The sequence below is a fragment of the Narcine bancroftii genome, chromosome 7, assembly GCF_036971445.1.
Source record: "Narcine bancroftii isolate sNarBan1 chromosome 7, sNarBan1.hap1, whole genome shotgun sequence".
Taxonomy (NCBI): domain Eukaryota; kingdom Metazoa; phylum Chordata; class Chondrichthyes; order Torpediniformes; family Narcinidae; genus Narcine; species Narcine bancroftii.
This window is the reverse complement of record NC_091475.1, coordinates 172,725,099-172,740,416: the sequence shown is the minus strand read 5'-3', so window position 1 is coordinate 172,740,416 and position 15,318 is coordinate 172,725,099. Positions and strand designations below refer to the sequence as shown.

Genomic DNA, 15,318 nt, shown 5'->3' with positions numbered 1-15,318 from the left:
ATTTAAGTGTTTTAAAATGTAAAATTAAATACCGGTAATTTCATACCACATAAAATTCAAAGCAATGCCAAAGAACAGCTCTTTTTTTGAGTAACACTTTAAAGCAGGGATGGCCAAACTGCTTTGGTTGTGGGCCACACAGAGAAAAATATAAGGAGTCACGGGTCAAACTATATTAAGCCCAGCTGTTTTCAACCAGTTACACTGCAAGAAAAATTGTGTCTTTAGTCCAGAAAACCTGTGTCATCGAAAAACCATTTCTATCAAAATAATGATACATCACTGAACAGTTTAATTGTTGACATAACAGCAGTTTATTGATATGCTCACATTACAGTCAGCATTTTAACTTAAATGAATACAATAAAACTCAAACTCTCATTCAAAAAGCAGTGCAAAATGAAAAGCTGGGTGCAAAATGAGAACAGGAGAAAAAAAATCAAGGGACAAAGCAGTCTCCACAACTCTCAGTGAATAATTGTGAATAATTGTGTCCACCTTAATGATTATGATGCAATGTAAATGGCCCTATTAAAGTAAAGATTCTTGAAAATCAAACAAACACACGTCCTCTTGACTTCTGTGAAAAAATATTCATTTTCCCATGTCTGAAATTTTCAGCACTCCCTTTCTATTTTCCAACTTTTAGGTTGTGTTTTAGGTTAATCAACTGAGGAAAATGTTTTTTTTTTAAATAAACAAAGTTAAACATTTTCATCAATGACATTGCAAGTCATTCTAGTGGCAGTGACATCTAGTGTTGAAACTAAGAGGTGCAATGTATATGCAGTGCAATTTATTGAGATAGACAATGCTCTAATGGGCCATATTCCATTTTCTTTTTAAAATTCACCCTGGGCCACTTAAAAATTGGAAATGGACCATAGTTGGCCACCCTGCTTTAAAGTAATATAACCTTTCTCCTATCAGCTGTCCCTGAGCTAACAGAAGTGGTTATGTTTCTCTTTTGATTTCTCCACATATGCAAGATATCATGGACTACAACAGATTGCCTTCGATACTATTGTCCTGAACAAACTCATTCCCAAACTTCAGGATCTAGGCCCACAACTGCAGAACAAAATATCACTCCAACTTCATCTTCAGATTTGCCAATGACACCACAATAGTGGGCTGGCTATCAAATAACAATGAAACAGAACACACGTAAGGGACTGCAAGTCGAGTGCCATGTTGCTAACATAACCACACACAATGTCAATAAGATTAATAAGACAATCATCAACTTCAGGACAGGTGGCAGAGACCACACCTGTCCATATTAATGGAACTAAAGTCAAGAATCAATTTTTTAAGAATAAACATCCCCAAACACCACAGCATGTTGACATGATGGTCAAGAAAGTGCACCAATGTTTCTATATACTCAGAAGACTAAGGAAGTTTGGCATGTCCCCTTGTGTCTTTACAACATCTACAATTGTATCAGAGAACATTATAGCACAGAAAACAAGTCCTTTGACCCTTCTAGTTGGTGCCGAACTATTATTCTGCCTAGTCCAACCCAGTGTACCCAGTCCATATATCTGCCCAAATTTTTCTTAGATGTTAAAATTAAGGCCACATTCACCACTTCAGCTGGCAACTTGTTCCACATTTCCACTACTCTCTGTGTGAAGAAGTTCCCTCTATTATTCCCTCTAAACCTTACCTCTTTCACCCTCCGGTTTGTATCTCACCTAACCTCAGTGGACAAAGCCTAGCTGCATTTACTCTGTCTATACCTCTCATAATTTTGAAAACATCCTAGTAAATCTTCTCTGCACTCTCTCTATCTTATTGATATCCTTCCTGTAGTTAGGTGACCACAATTGCACATAATACTTCAAATCTGGCCAACTTTACCATAACATCCCAACTCCTATAACTCAATATTTCAATTTATGGTCAATATGCCATAAGCTCTCTTTACAACCCTATACATCTGTGATGCTACTTTCAAGGAAATATGTATCTGTATTCCCACATCCCTCTGTTCCACTACACTCCTCAGTGCCGTACCATTAACCTTGTACGCCTTACCTTGGTCTATACTTCCAAAATGCAACACCTCACACTTGTATGCATTAAATTCCATCTGCCATTTGTCACCCCATTTTTCCAGCTGACCCAAATCCCTCCTCAAGCTTTGAAAACCTTCCTCATTGTCCACAACACTTCTAATCTTTGTGTCATCTGCAAACTTGCTGATCCAATTTACCACATTATCATCCAGATCATTGATATAGATGATAAACAACAATGGTCACAGCACCGATCCCTAAAGCACACTACTAGTCACAGGCCTCCAGACTGAGAAGCAATCATCCAGCACTATTCTCTGGCTTCTCCTGCATTGCTTGTCGAATCCAGTTTACTACCTCATCATGAATACAGAGTACTCCTATCTGGGACCTTGTCAAAGGCCTTACTAAAGTCCATGTAGACAATATCCACAGCCTTTCCTTCAGCACCTTTCCTGGTAACCTCCTTGAAAAACTCTACAAGATAGGTTAAACATTACATACCACTCACAAAGTCATGTGGACTTTCCATAATCAGTCCCTGACTATTCAAATATTTGTGCAGCTGATCTCTTTGAACATATTCCAATAATTAACTACTGACATCAAGCTCATTGGCCTAGAAATTTCTGGGTTACTTTTGGAGCATGTTTAAGCATTGTAATAACATAAGCTACCCTCCAATTCTCTGGCACCTCACCTATGGAGAAGGACATTTAAAATATTTTGCCAGAGTCTCTGCAATTTTTACACTAGCCTCCTACAAGGACCAAGGGAATATCTTGTCAGGCCCTGGGGATTTATCCACCTTTATTTGCTTTAAGACAGCAAGGAACTCCTCCTCTTTAAAGTATATAAATTTCATGACCTCACTGCTTGTTTTCCTTACTTCCCTAGATTCTGTGCCAGTTTGATGAGTAAATACTGATGCAAAATAAAAACATTTAAGAACTCTATCTTTTCTGGTTTTATACATAGCCGACCACTCTGAACTTGTACTCCTCAAGTACCCCAGTTGCTCTGCATTCCCTATACATGTTATGCACCTCTCTCTTCTTCCGAACCAGATTTCCAATATCCCTCAAAAACCAAGGTTCCCCATGCCTGCTAATTTTACATTTAACATGCAAAATTTAACATCCCAAAATTTCACCTTTGAACATCTTCTACTTACCTAACACACCATTGCCCTAAAACAAACACATTCCAGATCCTTTCTCATTTCTTCAAAATTGGCCTTTCTGCAATTTAGAATCTCAACCCAAGGTCCAGGGACCAGACCAATCTTTCTCCACAAAAACTTGAAACTAATAGCATTTTGATCACTGGACCCAAAATGTTTCCCTACATGTACTGCTGTCACCTGTCCTGTCTCATTCCCTTAGATCTACTATTGCACTCTCTCTAGTTGGTACCTCTACACACACACACACACACACACACACAAACTTTCTTTAACACATTTGACAACTCTAAGCCATTCAGCCCTTTTATAGTATGGGTATCCCAGTCAATATGTGGAAAGTTAAAATCTCCTACCATCACAACCTTATGTTTCCTACAGCTGTCTGCTATCTCACTACAGATTTGCTCCTTCAATTCTTGTTGATGATAATAAAACCCTATGTGCATGGTCATACTTTTCCCATTCCTCAGCTCCACCCATATAGCCTCAGTAGATGAGTCCTATCGTCTGTCCTGTCTGAGTATAGCTGTGATATTTTCCCTGATGAGCAATGCCACTCTTCACACGTTCATCCCCCCATCCTATTGCATCTGAAGCAATGGAAGCCTGGATATTAAGGGGCTTGTCCTGCCCCTCCTGCAAACAAGTTTCACTAATGGCCACAATGTCTTAATTTCACATGCCAATCCATGATCTAAGCTCATCTGCCTTTCCAACAATATCCCTGCATTGAAATAGATGTACCTGAGAACACTTCCACCACGTACCACCCATTGACTTCCAATGTTATATGCAATTTTCACATCATCTTTTCTCTCCTCCACTCCTCTACCTGCTCTGCCACTCCTCCAGTTCAGATGCAAACCATCCCTTCAGAACAGGTCCCAACTACCCTGGAAGAAATAAACCTCAATACTTCAGTGCCTGCACAAGATTTCAGCCTTAGTTAAGTGATGACAATTCTACTTCTAAGTCAGAAGGATGGAGGTTTGAATCCTATCCTTAAGGCAAGTAGAAATCTAAATAAATACACACTCAAGCAGTAGATTCAGATGACATGTCAAACTAAGGTTAGCCCTCTGATAAATGTGCAACCTCTGAATGTTTTATTAAGGTGAACAACACTACTTTCTTCCAGCACAACAGCCAATACTTCACCCTCAACCAACTTTATTAAATCCATAAATAATCACTTGCTTGTGGATTTTGCAATATATTAGATGCAACCTTTCCTATATTATAAGAGGACCCTTCAATAATTAGTTACTTTGATAAAAAGCAGACTAGAACTTCAAGAGGAAGAACTCAGGCCCAAAATGTCAGTAAATTAACCCTATGGATGCTGCGAGACCTGCTGAGTTCATCCAGCATTTGTGTTTTTACTACGTTCACAGTATCTGAAGACTTTTGTTTTACTTTTAGTACTCCAGTATATCAACTCTTAATTCCTATTGTCAAAATTTCCAAACCTTAATTTGGTACTTATCACCATCTCCAGTTTCTCCACAATTCCTAATCCCACTAAATAAAAGAGGCTTACAAAAGGGTAAAATACAAAAGAAAATAATAATCATCAACCTGAAGATTTCCTTTAGAAACAAAATTTTCAATATCAGAATTATGAACCAAAAAATATGAAAGCCTTTTGAAGAGCCACACAATGAAAATGAACTTAACATCAGGCAGAGTACATGGTTAATGGCAGGATTATTAACAGGGTGAAAGAATAGAGGGCCATTGGGATCCAAATCCATACATCTCAAGGTTGCCGCAGAGGTTGATGGAGTAGTTACAAAAGATTATGATATGCTGGCCTGTTGGGGGGATTGAGTTCTAGAGCCGTGAGGTAATGTTGCAGCTCTATAAAACTCTGCTTTGACCAATTTGGAATATTGTCTTCAGTTGTGGTCTCCCCATTAGAGGAAAGATAAGGAAGCTTTGAAGAGGGTGCATAGATTTACCAGGATGTCGCCTGGATTGGAGAACGTGTCTTGTGAGGCAAAGTTAATAGAGCTAGGGATTTCCTCTTTGGAGAGAAGGATGAGAGGTGACTTAATGGAGATTATGAGAGGCATAGATAGGGTGGACGCCACCATCTTTTTACCCCCAGGGTGACAGCGGGAAACATCTGTACAAAGTGAAGGAAAGGAACATTCAGGGGAGATGTCATGACATTTAAAAGACTCTTAGACAGGTGCATGGATGCAAAAATTACAGAGGGTTATGGGTGCGAGTTAGGGAAGGTTTAGATTTAGTAGGTTAATATAGGTCAGCAACATTGTCATACTGTGCTGTAATATTCCATGTTACATCAGCCATCCAGATGAGCCATTGTGTATTGTATTGTTTAGCACCAACTTCTGTGCAAAACAAAGAGCATCGCAGTTAATGCAATGCTCTTACAGCACCAGCAACTCAGTTACAAATCTGGCACTGTCTGTAGGGCGTTTGTATGTTCTCCCTGTAACATTATGAGTTTCCTCCAGGTGCTCCAGTTTCCTCCCACATTCCAAAATCAAATGGGTTAGTAGGTTAATTGGTCACTTGGGTGTAATTGGGCGCTGCAGACTCATGGACCAGAAGGGCCTTTTATCGTGCTGTATTCTGACTCACTAAGAGCACCACCATGAGAGACATGCTAATGTTAAAAATAGCATGTCAGGGTGTAGAATTTCATGTTATTATAAATGAATAACAAGTTTCAGGCAAAGATTCCCTTTCAAACAATATCAGACTGAATAGTTCCCAAAAATAAAGTGAATCCTTGGTCTAAAATGAATAGATTTTTTTTTACCTTAGGGAACAATATTATGCCCACTACTGTGGGACAATACACAGACAAGACGGCATGCAACACTATTGGAAATTCAACAATGAAACTTACATTTTCTCTATCAATTAAAATTTTTCAACAAAATATTCTTTGAGAAATGCATCAATTTCACATTCCATCAAAGCATTATCATTGTCAAAACTGCTTCAAATTTAGCTGGGTAATCAAATGTATTTATTAACCATTTACTAAAATGAAATTTCATGTGATGTATCTCCTAACTAACTGGACTCAGATTTTTTTGCTAAGATGTTTGCAAGCTTAATGGATACATTGCTATTGATGTGTGAAGCAACTTATGATGAAGAGATCTGTGCATTGCAAACATCCATTAGCAACTATGATCTACATGATAAAAATAGTAGCTTGCTTAGAGACCCAAGAGATTTCTGCAATCTCACTATAAAATGTTATTGCCAGTAGAACACTAATTGGAAGACATGTTCTTCCAGAATGCCATTCACCTACTTTGACCCAGAAAGAAATAATTAACATTATTCATAGTATTTTCTGCGAGAAAGGTATTGTTCTTGGAGATTTAATTTATTTGAATATTCCTTTTACTTTTATTCCAATTTTTTTTCCTCTCTATTTTCTTTCCATATGCAATGTGTCTGAATTACTGTTGACTTCACTTGTATTTCTGTTTCTATATAGTCCTTAAAAATCACTTTATATAAAGTTGATTTACTAATCAGCTCTGTCGTTCATCAACATCCCAGAAACCATGCTGTCCATTATTATTTTAAACTGCTGCATCTTGCAGCACAGTTTTATTTAAGTTGAAGACAAAAAACAAGGAATGTCTTCCCAGGCAATTTGTATGATGCCTTGGTACAGCAGTCTGATAAATATTCTGGTACTATTATCACAATATTGCAAAGTGATATGTTGCAAGTATAAAACATGCACAATTCCTTCTACAATCATTAATTCTACATTAATAACCATCACTAAGATATGTAACATAGAAAAGAATTTCTTACTTTTTGCACGTAGTACAGAGTTTTTTTGGAGCTGGTTTATGAGAAAATGATGATAAGCAAGTAGTAGAGCAGAAGAGGTAAGATGATCCTTTTCTCTGGTATGCTGTTTGACCTTTCTGTAATGGCTTTTTGCAGTGAGCACAAATGACTTTGACAGATGGCTTAGGCTGTTGCTGAAGTCCAGTGGACTGGAAGACTGGTTTTGAAAGTGGCGCCATAGGCATAACAGAATCTGAAACATTCAGTTTACGATTTGTAGGCAATGTGGATGGCAGTGATAACCATGAATCTTGAAATAAAGCATTCATATTTGTTAACTGTTAGAGCTACAATTTGCATTTAAATTTAAAATACAAAATTTAGCAATTCATCAAATGACATTAAATCTGTAAATATTTTCCATCAAAATTCAAAAATGTACTAAATAATTTATTTTATTTTATTTTACTTTTTAAATAAACTATTTAGGTATATTCAAAAAAACATTTAGAACTATTAGTATGCATCGACTTCTGTTCAACAACACTACCTTAGCTCAGTTTTTCTTTTAGATCAATCCCTTCCAGAGCTATAATGGTAGATTCTTTCCTATTGTAATTTTATTTATCTTTTTAAATATATTAACATAACAATATTTCACATGTAAAATGTATTTTTAAAGTTATCATAAATTGTGCAAACCCAGATGTAAACACAGCTTGCATTCAATAATTTTAAAAATGTAGAAAGCATACATTTCTTCTAAAAATTTGATCTCCATAATTATAGTAAAAATCAGAAATTCTTCTTCACAAACTTAAGTGCAGTTGGTTTGTCGCTGTATATTGAATAAAGAAAAGGTAAATAATTCAGTATTATATACCGTTAACAGGATGGCTTGAAGATCCATAAACTTCACTAATTCTTATATCATTCACGGTTATATCTTCACAGGTTCCATTGTTTACCTAAAAAATATTAACTGTTATTCATCAGTCATTTATTATTTGAAGACGTACAATATTTTGCACTCTGTAAAAAATTTGGGGATAAAATAAAGCAAAGGACATCTGTGGTGAATTATCAAAAGCTTAACTTGTGTCCACTGATGTTCGATTATCCAACTTAACCAAAAATGCTGCTGTTGAGATGTCAGTGAAAATATTACTTAAAAATTAACAGCATTCAAATGTTTATGCACTGCATGCTAACGAAAATCTAAAACCAAAGTAATATTTTCACATCATGAGAATATTACTGCACTCCATGTATTTATTACTACTGCCTCTTAGCTCATAATTGAAGGGAGCGAGCAAAAGGGAGGAGCTTATGTGAACCAAAAGGGATAGGAGAACAGAGGTAGGGAGACCAAGAGAAGTGGGACTGAAGAAGGGAGGCTAACAAAAGGAATATATTATGCAAAGCATCAGAGGCTGATTTTGGACCTCATTGCCATTGAGCCTAGAGCTTGCCTTGTTAAAGCCATGTAAAGGCTGGTATGAACACCCATATCTTGGAAATAGCAAAGTAAAGTCCATTTGAAATGCTGCAAGATGATTGGGGTGGCGCCACCTGGGGTGATATTGTGGCCCAGAAAGTCTATTTCTGTGAGGCCGACTGGCACTTCTCTGAGTTAACGGTGAGGCCGAACTGTGCAAGGCGAGTGAACAGCTGGCAGAGGTCTTTCATATGCTCTGCAAGTGAGCTGCTAGTTACCAGGATGTTGTTAAGGTAGATGAAGACGAAAGGCAACTCTCTGCCGATCGCGTCCATGAAGCGCTGAAAGGCCTGTGCTGCATTTTTCAAACCAAATGGCATGAGTAGGAACACAAACAGGCAGAACGGAGTGATGATAGTGGCCTTTTGGACATCATCTGGGTATATGGGGATCTGATGGTATCCCCAATTAGGTTGTCTTTGGAGAAAAGCTTTGCGCCGTGAAGATTTGCTGCGAAATCCTGGATATAGGGGATTTGGTAGCCGTCTGGTGTCGCTGCATTGTTGAGACGTCTGTATTCGCCACAGGGCCTCCAGCTGCCATTGAACTTAGGCACCAAGTGGAGGGGTGAGGCCCATGGACTATCGGAACGACGGACGATGCCCAGCTCTTTCATGCACCTGAACTCTTCCTTGGCGAGGTTGAGTTTGTCTGGGGCCAGGCAGCAGGCACATGAATGCAAATGGAGGGCCAGTGGTAGCAATATGGTTTTGAACAACATGTTTGGGCATGGCTGCCTTGAGCTGTGGGCGTAGAATGGAGGGAAAGTCTGCAAGGAGTTGGCTGTACTGGCTATGTTTCGTCTCCACGGAAGCGACCTGGGTGGAAGTTTTGTTGGACCTGCTGAGGGGCACCGTGTGGAAAGTCAGCTTGGACTAGCCATCTATCCTGGAGGTCAACAAGTAGGGAGTGGGCCCAAATGAAATCCGTGCCGAGCAGATTTTGGACCTCCACCAATGCAAGGGTGAAGAACCATTGGAATGCGCTGTTGCCGAAACGTACAGGAATCTGCCTTTTTCCAAAAGTTTGTATGGCGTTGTTATTGGCAGCCGAAAGGGAAGGACTGTGTGATCTCGTGCTTGTCTTGAGTGCCTTAGAGGGTATGACTGTAATCTCCACCCCCGTTTCCATGAGGAACCAGCAGCCTGAGATGCTTTCCCAACGTGGAGAAAGTTATTTGGTTGGTCAACCACTGCAGCCACTAACGGTGGCTGGCTACATTGTTTCCTGGGAATGAACATGGCTGGCGGCATCTGTGGGCGGATGCAACCCCAACGTTAGTGATAGAAACACCATTTGGGATTGGACCTCTCCATCCTCTGGTGGGGCTTGCTCACGTGGTAGACTAGATTTGGACATTGTCCTCAGTGGTGGCTGCGAGACACGGTTGACGGAGTCTATGGCTTCGCATTTCAAACAGTAGAGAACATCTGCAAGCGCCTCAACCTTGCGCAGGTCACTGAAGTCCACGTCGGCCAAGAGGAGCCTGATGTCCGAGGACATCTGCTCAAGGAACGCCTGCTGGAATAAGAGGCAGAGCTTGTGCCCTTCTGCTAGCATGAGCATCTTGTCCATGAGGGCAGAGGGGGTCTTATCACCTAGGCCATCGAAGTGCAGGAGCCTGGCTGCTCACTCGCGTCATGAGAGGTCATACGTGCTAATGAAGAGGTTTTTCAGAGCCATGTATTTACCTTCCTTCAGCGGCACCTGAATGAGGTCAACTCATGAGGCGGCTTCCTGGTCAAGCGAGCAGACAACATAGAAATATCTCGTCAAATCAGAGGTTATCCGTTTGATCTTGGCCGAACCAAGTGCAGGGCCTGTTCGTCCAGAAAGTCGGCAGCTTCAACGCAATGGCACCTACAACCGTTTGTCCATTGTGTCGAGACTTCAATGTGGCAAGTGCAGTAAAGAGACTGAGACAACAGGCTGTGACTTTCCCTCTAATATCACAACTGCTTTATTTTGAAGATTGTGCTGCAGCCTTTAAGCCCGATCTAGGTCCCGCCCCTAGCATCCCGATGAAGAAAGTACGTACGCGACCTTCCAGTCTGGACCGGAAGAGACGGTCCTGCGACGTCATCCTTGCCACGGCTGCCCTGACAACCGCACATGACAACCGGGGCTGGTTCGCCACTACAAGCATGTGCATCGCCACACAGCCCTGATTTAAATGGCAAAGCTAAATAGATGGCTTAATTGTGCTCTTATGTCTCTGGTCAATGGTCTTTGGTTAAGTTGGAGCAGTTATGTCCAGAGACCTGGACTAATCTGCATACATATTTGAATTTCATCACATCAAGGGAATTTAAAGAAAGTACTTAAAAGGACCTGGAATCAAAAATAGTCACAGTAAGAGTGACGAGGAAACTATTGGGAGTCACTAGAGTATTTCCTGAATATTTGCCAGCTTTTCCCACTCTGGCATTTATATCCACAGACTAAATTTTCTCTAAAATGGGGTAATAAATGCCAGCTCACCCAATGACATTCACATTTCATAAATTGAAAATTTAACAGTCCAAAAAGCAGAGCTTCACAAGTACCTTAAGACTGTTCCTTTTCCTTTCAGAATCTTCAGTCATTTCCTGAGATCGGGTAGAAGTCTTGGGGAAAGTATTTTGCACGTCACCTGGAAAATCCCAAAACAAGTATCAAAAAATGCATTTCAATTGGAACATCAGGAGGAACATCACTGGAGATTTATTTAACATAATTGTGTGGGGAGGTGTGGGGAGCTGTACACTTATATGACCATCAAATTGAAACATTTATTAATACTGTTATGACCAGCTAAGTCATCATAATAATCTAGTTATGAGTGATCACAAATTTATCAATGTCTCAATACGAAAATACACGTCAAGTTTAAATAGCCAAAACGTGCATCCTTAAATAAATGGTGTTCACCTTAATTTTGATTTCATGGCAGATTGCCCTATTGAGATGAAGACTTCTGGCATGAAATTAAAAATGAATTTTAATTTAACTGTTTGATCTAAATTTTTACAATTACCATTTCTAATATCCTGAGCTATTCTGAAGTGTTGAATAACTGGGCCAGAGGTTTTGTTATAGAGGGGCCTCTAATTCACTGCAATATATTGCAGCCATTTTTAATACACAGTGATTGCAATGTACATCTTCAAAATGCACAGCAATTACTTGTCTAAACTTCTCTGACCAGTACATTCTAAATCTGTGATCTCTGACAAAAGTTTGAGGGCAGCAGCTACATGGGAACATTACCACCCGTGGGTTATCAAAAAAAGTTCAATCCACGTTCAAAAAAAAATCAATCATCAATGTTGCATGTCATTCTTATTTGAAAATATGTAGTCTTTCATTTTCACTGAGACCAAATCCAGGAAATCCTGTCCAACAGCATGTGAGGAGCATCTTCAGCAGGAGCTTACTATCACCTTCTCAGGGGCAATTAGGAATGGAGAATAAATGCTGGCTTTGTCATCAATGCCTAAATTCCTAAATATGAACAATGAAAACATTTACTAGGCATTCAGATTAGATGGAATAAGTTACTTCTGATAATACTGCAACAGGTTTAGAGTCAGTGGGAGGTGCATCTTGTGATCGAGTGAGCAGCTCGGAAAATGCCTTTTCAAATTCCATCTTAAATTAAATATTTTTTTCCAAACAAATATAACAATTATTTACAAAAAGGAAAACCATATAAAGGCTTTTCACATGCTTTGATGTCACATCCATACATTTCCATCACTGTACATGTTGCATTCATTCTTTATTCAGCACCACTGTGGCGCCTTAAAGCTATTCTGCCCCTCTGGTTGAGGAACTTACCCTTGGTTACAGCCCTTTATGCCCAATAACAGAAGGGCTCCAGACCAACTACTCCCATTGTTTTTTTTGGCTATTGCCCCCTTAAGACTCTGTTCCTCTTCCTAAGAAGCAGACAATTTTAGTCCATACTTCTAACAACTACATAAAAACAAATTTTATGATTTCACTCCATGTCCCCCCCAATCCCTTTAAATGTGCTTTCCTCAGGAAGGAGCCACAGGGCCTTGTTGAAAATGGGTGCTCTAGACTGTGGAATTTCCTCACCACACCCTTGCATTGGTATCAGAGTGCCCCTTAGCATGAGCCAACCAGCAGCATTCCCTCATTGACATCTCGGAATGTTGAAAGGCCAGAAAGTTTCTGGCAGACCAAAGTGTGTCTTTACCAAGTTGATGACCTGGATGACTGTCTCTGCGATGGCTGCAAATTAAATATGGATATTTTTCAACCAACAGCAGGAAAGATAACCATCAAAAAAACCAGACTAATGCTAAAAGAATCAATGGTTCACCAATGCACTCAGGAAAAGAATGTTACCTGGCCCATGATATCAAATTCCAAAAGTAGACCTCACAGGAACAAGCAAGCACTTACTTCTCCAATTTCCATTAACCTCCTCCATCAATCTCTCTATTTCCTTAACCCTCATCTCCTTCCTTTCCATCTCCTATCAAAGAGCTACCCTTCTTAACCATCCACTAACTCCCCTCTTCATTTCTCTGCTTCTTCTACCTTCACACTTTTATCCACCTATTGCCTCTTACCTGGTAGCTTGTGCCCCTTCTTTCCTCTTCTTCTGTCCCCCCCACCTCTCGCCACCTTTTTATTCAGGCCATTTTACCCATTTTCCTATAGATGCTATGTGACCTACTGAGTTTCTCCAGCAATTTTGTGCATTGCACTTTTATGTTTTAATTTTAGTGGCTAGAATTTAATCACTGGGAGTTTAGAATTCAATCACAAGTCAATAATTTATCATTCTGCACCATGCTTCCAGCCCCAGGAGGGTTCAAGATTGACTTTCCATCAAGATTGACTTTGTATCTTATCAGTTTTTAGAACTTTAGGTTAAACAAGACCAAAGAAACTTCCTCCTATTTATTACCTGTTGCATCATTCAAAATGACAGATCTGTACTCTTTTTTTTATTTAATACTTCACTGTGAACTATTTCAATAACAATATATACAAACATTCATCATTAAAATATACATGGTGACTTTTTCCCCCTTCCCCCACCCCTATAACCTAAAGAATAAAAGAAAGAAAAATAAACAATAAAAGAATATAAAACAGAAAGAAAAAAAAAATTGTCGTCCTAAATTCCATATTTAACTATTTTCATAATTGTAGCTTATCATTTTAAGAGATGGAAATCTGAAATCAGTGGTTTCTAGTATACTCTGTGTATGGTTTCCAAACTTGTTCACATAAAGTATATTTGTCTTTCAGATTGTAGGTCATTTTTTTCTAATGGAATACATTTGTTCATTTCTATGTACCATGGTTGAATTTTTAAGGTTGGCTCCGTTTTCCAAGTTATCATTATGCATTTCTTTGCTGCTGCGAGCGCAATCATAATAAATCTTTTTTGAAACCTGTCTAATTTTAGGCTTAATTCTTTGTCTTTTATTTTGTTTAACAGGAAGATTTCTGGATCTTTTGGTATCTTATTTTTTGTAATTCTATTTAATATTAAGTTTAAATCCTCCCAAAAAGTTTTCACTTTTGCACATGTCCAAATTGCGTGTAATATTGTTCCAATTTCTTGTTTACCACGGAAACATCTGTCCGACATGTTGGATTCCATTCTTTTAACTTTTGTGGTGTCACATATTAATCTATGTAGCCAATTGTATTGTATCATACGAAACCAAGTATTTATGGTTCCTGTGATTAGTTCCTCCCACGTTTCGTTCTTTATTCGTATTTTTAAACCTTTTTTCTAACCTTTAGGTTTGTACATTGCTTCATCATTTTCCTTGTATTGTAATTTTCTGTACATATTTGTGATTTTTTTTAACTATTGCTGTGTCTGTATTCATAGCAGCTATTCTCAGGTAATCTTAAGATAGTTCCCAATTTTTCTTTTAAATAAGTTTTCAACTGATAGTATGAAAATATTGTACTATGTGATATTCTGTATTTGTCTTTTAACTGCTCAAATGTTAATAAATTATTTCTCAAAAAGCAGTCTTTTATTCTTTTAATTCCTTTTCTAGCCCATTCTTTAAAAAATAAATTGTCTATTGTAAAAGGAATTAATAGGTTTTGTCTTAGTAGCAATTTCTGGTACAGGTACACAATCCTTTTTCCGGAACCCTTGGGGGACAGTGTGTTCCAAATTTCGGATTTTTTCAGATTTCGGAAAGCCAGATTTAAACCCACCCGAAATGTGCTGCCATATCCACCCCCACCCCCTTCCAGTCTTGCTGCCGTCTCCCCTCGCCCGCCCGACTCGCGCTGCTGGTCTCCCCCATCGCCCGCCCGACTCGCGCTGCTGGTCTCCCCCATCGCCCGCCCGACTCGCGCTGCTGGTCTCCCCCATCGCCCGCCCGACTCGCGCTGCCGATCTCTTGCCCTCACCTGCCTGATGCATGCTGTCGGTCTCTCACTCGCCCGACTCGCGCTGTCGGTCTCTCGCTCGCCCGACTCGCGCTGTCGGTCTCTCGCTCGCCCGACTCGCGCTGTCGGTCTCTCGCTCGCCCGACTCGCGCTGTCGGTCTCTCGCTCGCCCGACTCGCGCTGTCGGTCTCTCGCTCGCCCGACTCGCGCTGTCGGTCTCTCGCTCGCCCGACTCGCGCTGTCGGTCTCTCGCTCGCACGACTCGCGCTGTCGGTCTCTCGCTCGCCCGACTCGCGCTGTCGGTCTCTCGCTCGCCCGACTCGCGCTGTCGGTCTCTCGCTCGCCCGACTCGCGCTGTCGGTCTCTCGCTCGCCCGACTCGCGCTGTCGGTCTCTCGCTCGCCCGACTCGCGCTGTCGGTCTCTCGCC

At 40.0% G+C, this 15,318-nt stretch overlaps 1 protein-coding gene across 7 annotated transcripts in view; it reads right to left on the bottom strand.

Annotated features, from left to right (window-relative positions):
• zmym2 (zinc finger, MYM-type 2) overlaps positions 1–15,318 on the bottom strand; it is a 142,377-nt gene that overhangs the window by 81,177 nt on the left and 45,882 nt on the right. For 6 of the 7 annotated variants that reach the window (XM_069891338.1, XM_069891339.1, XM_069891340.1 and 3 more), the window contains 3 exons: positions 11,053–11,138; positions 7,892–7,976; positions 7,030–7,318 (listed from right to left, as the gene is read on the bottom strand). In XM_069891338.1, coding sequence (XP_069747439.1) covers positions 7,030–7,318; positions 7,892–7,976; positions 11,053–11,138 — 460 coding nt within the window. The remainder of the gene's footprint in view (positions 1–7,029; positions 7,319–7,891; positions 7,977–11,052; positions 11,139–15,318) is intronic. The other variant, XM_069891341.1, reaches the window with a different exon arrangement.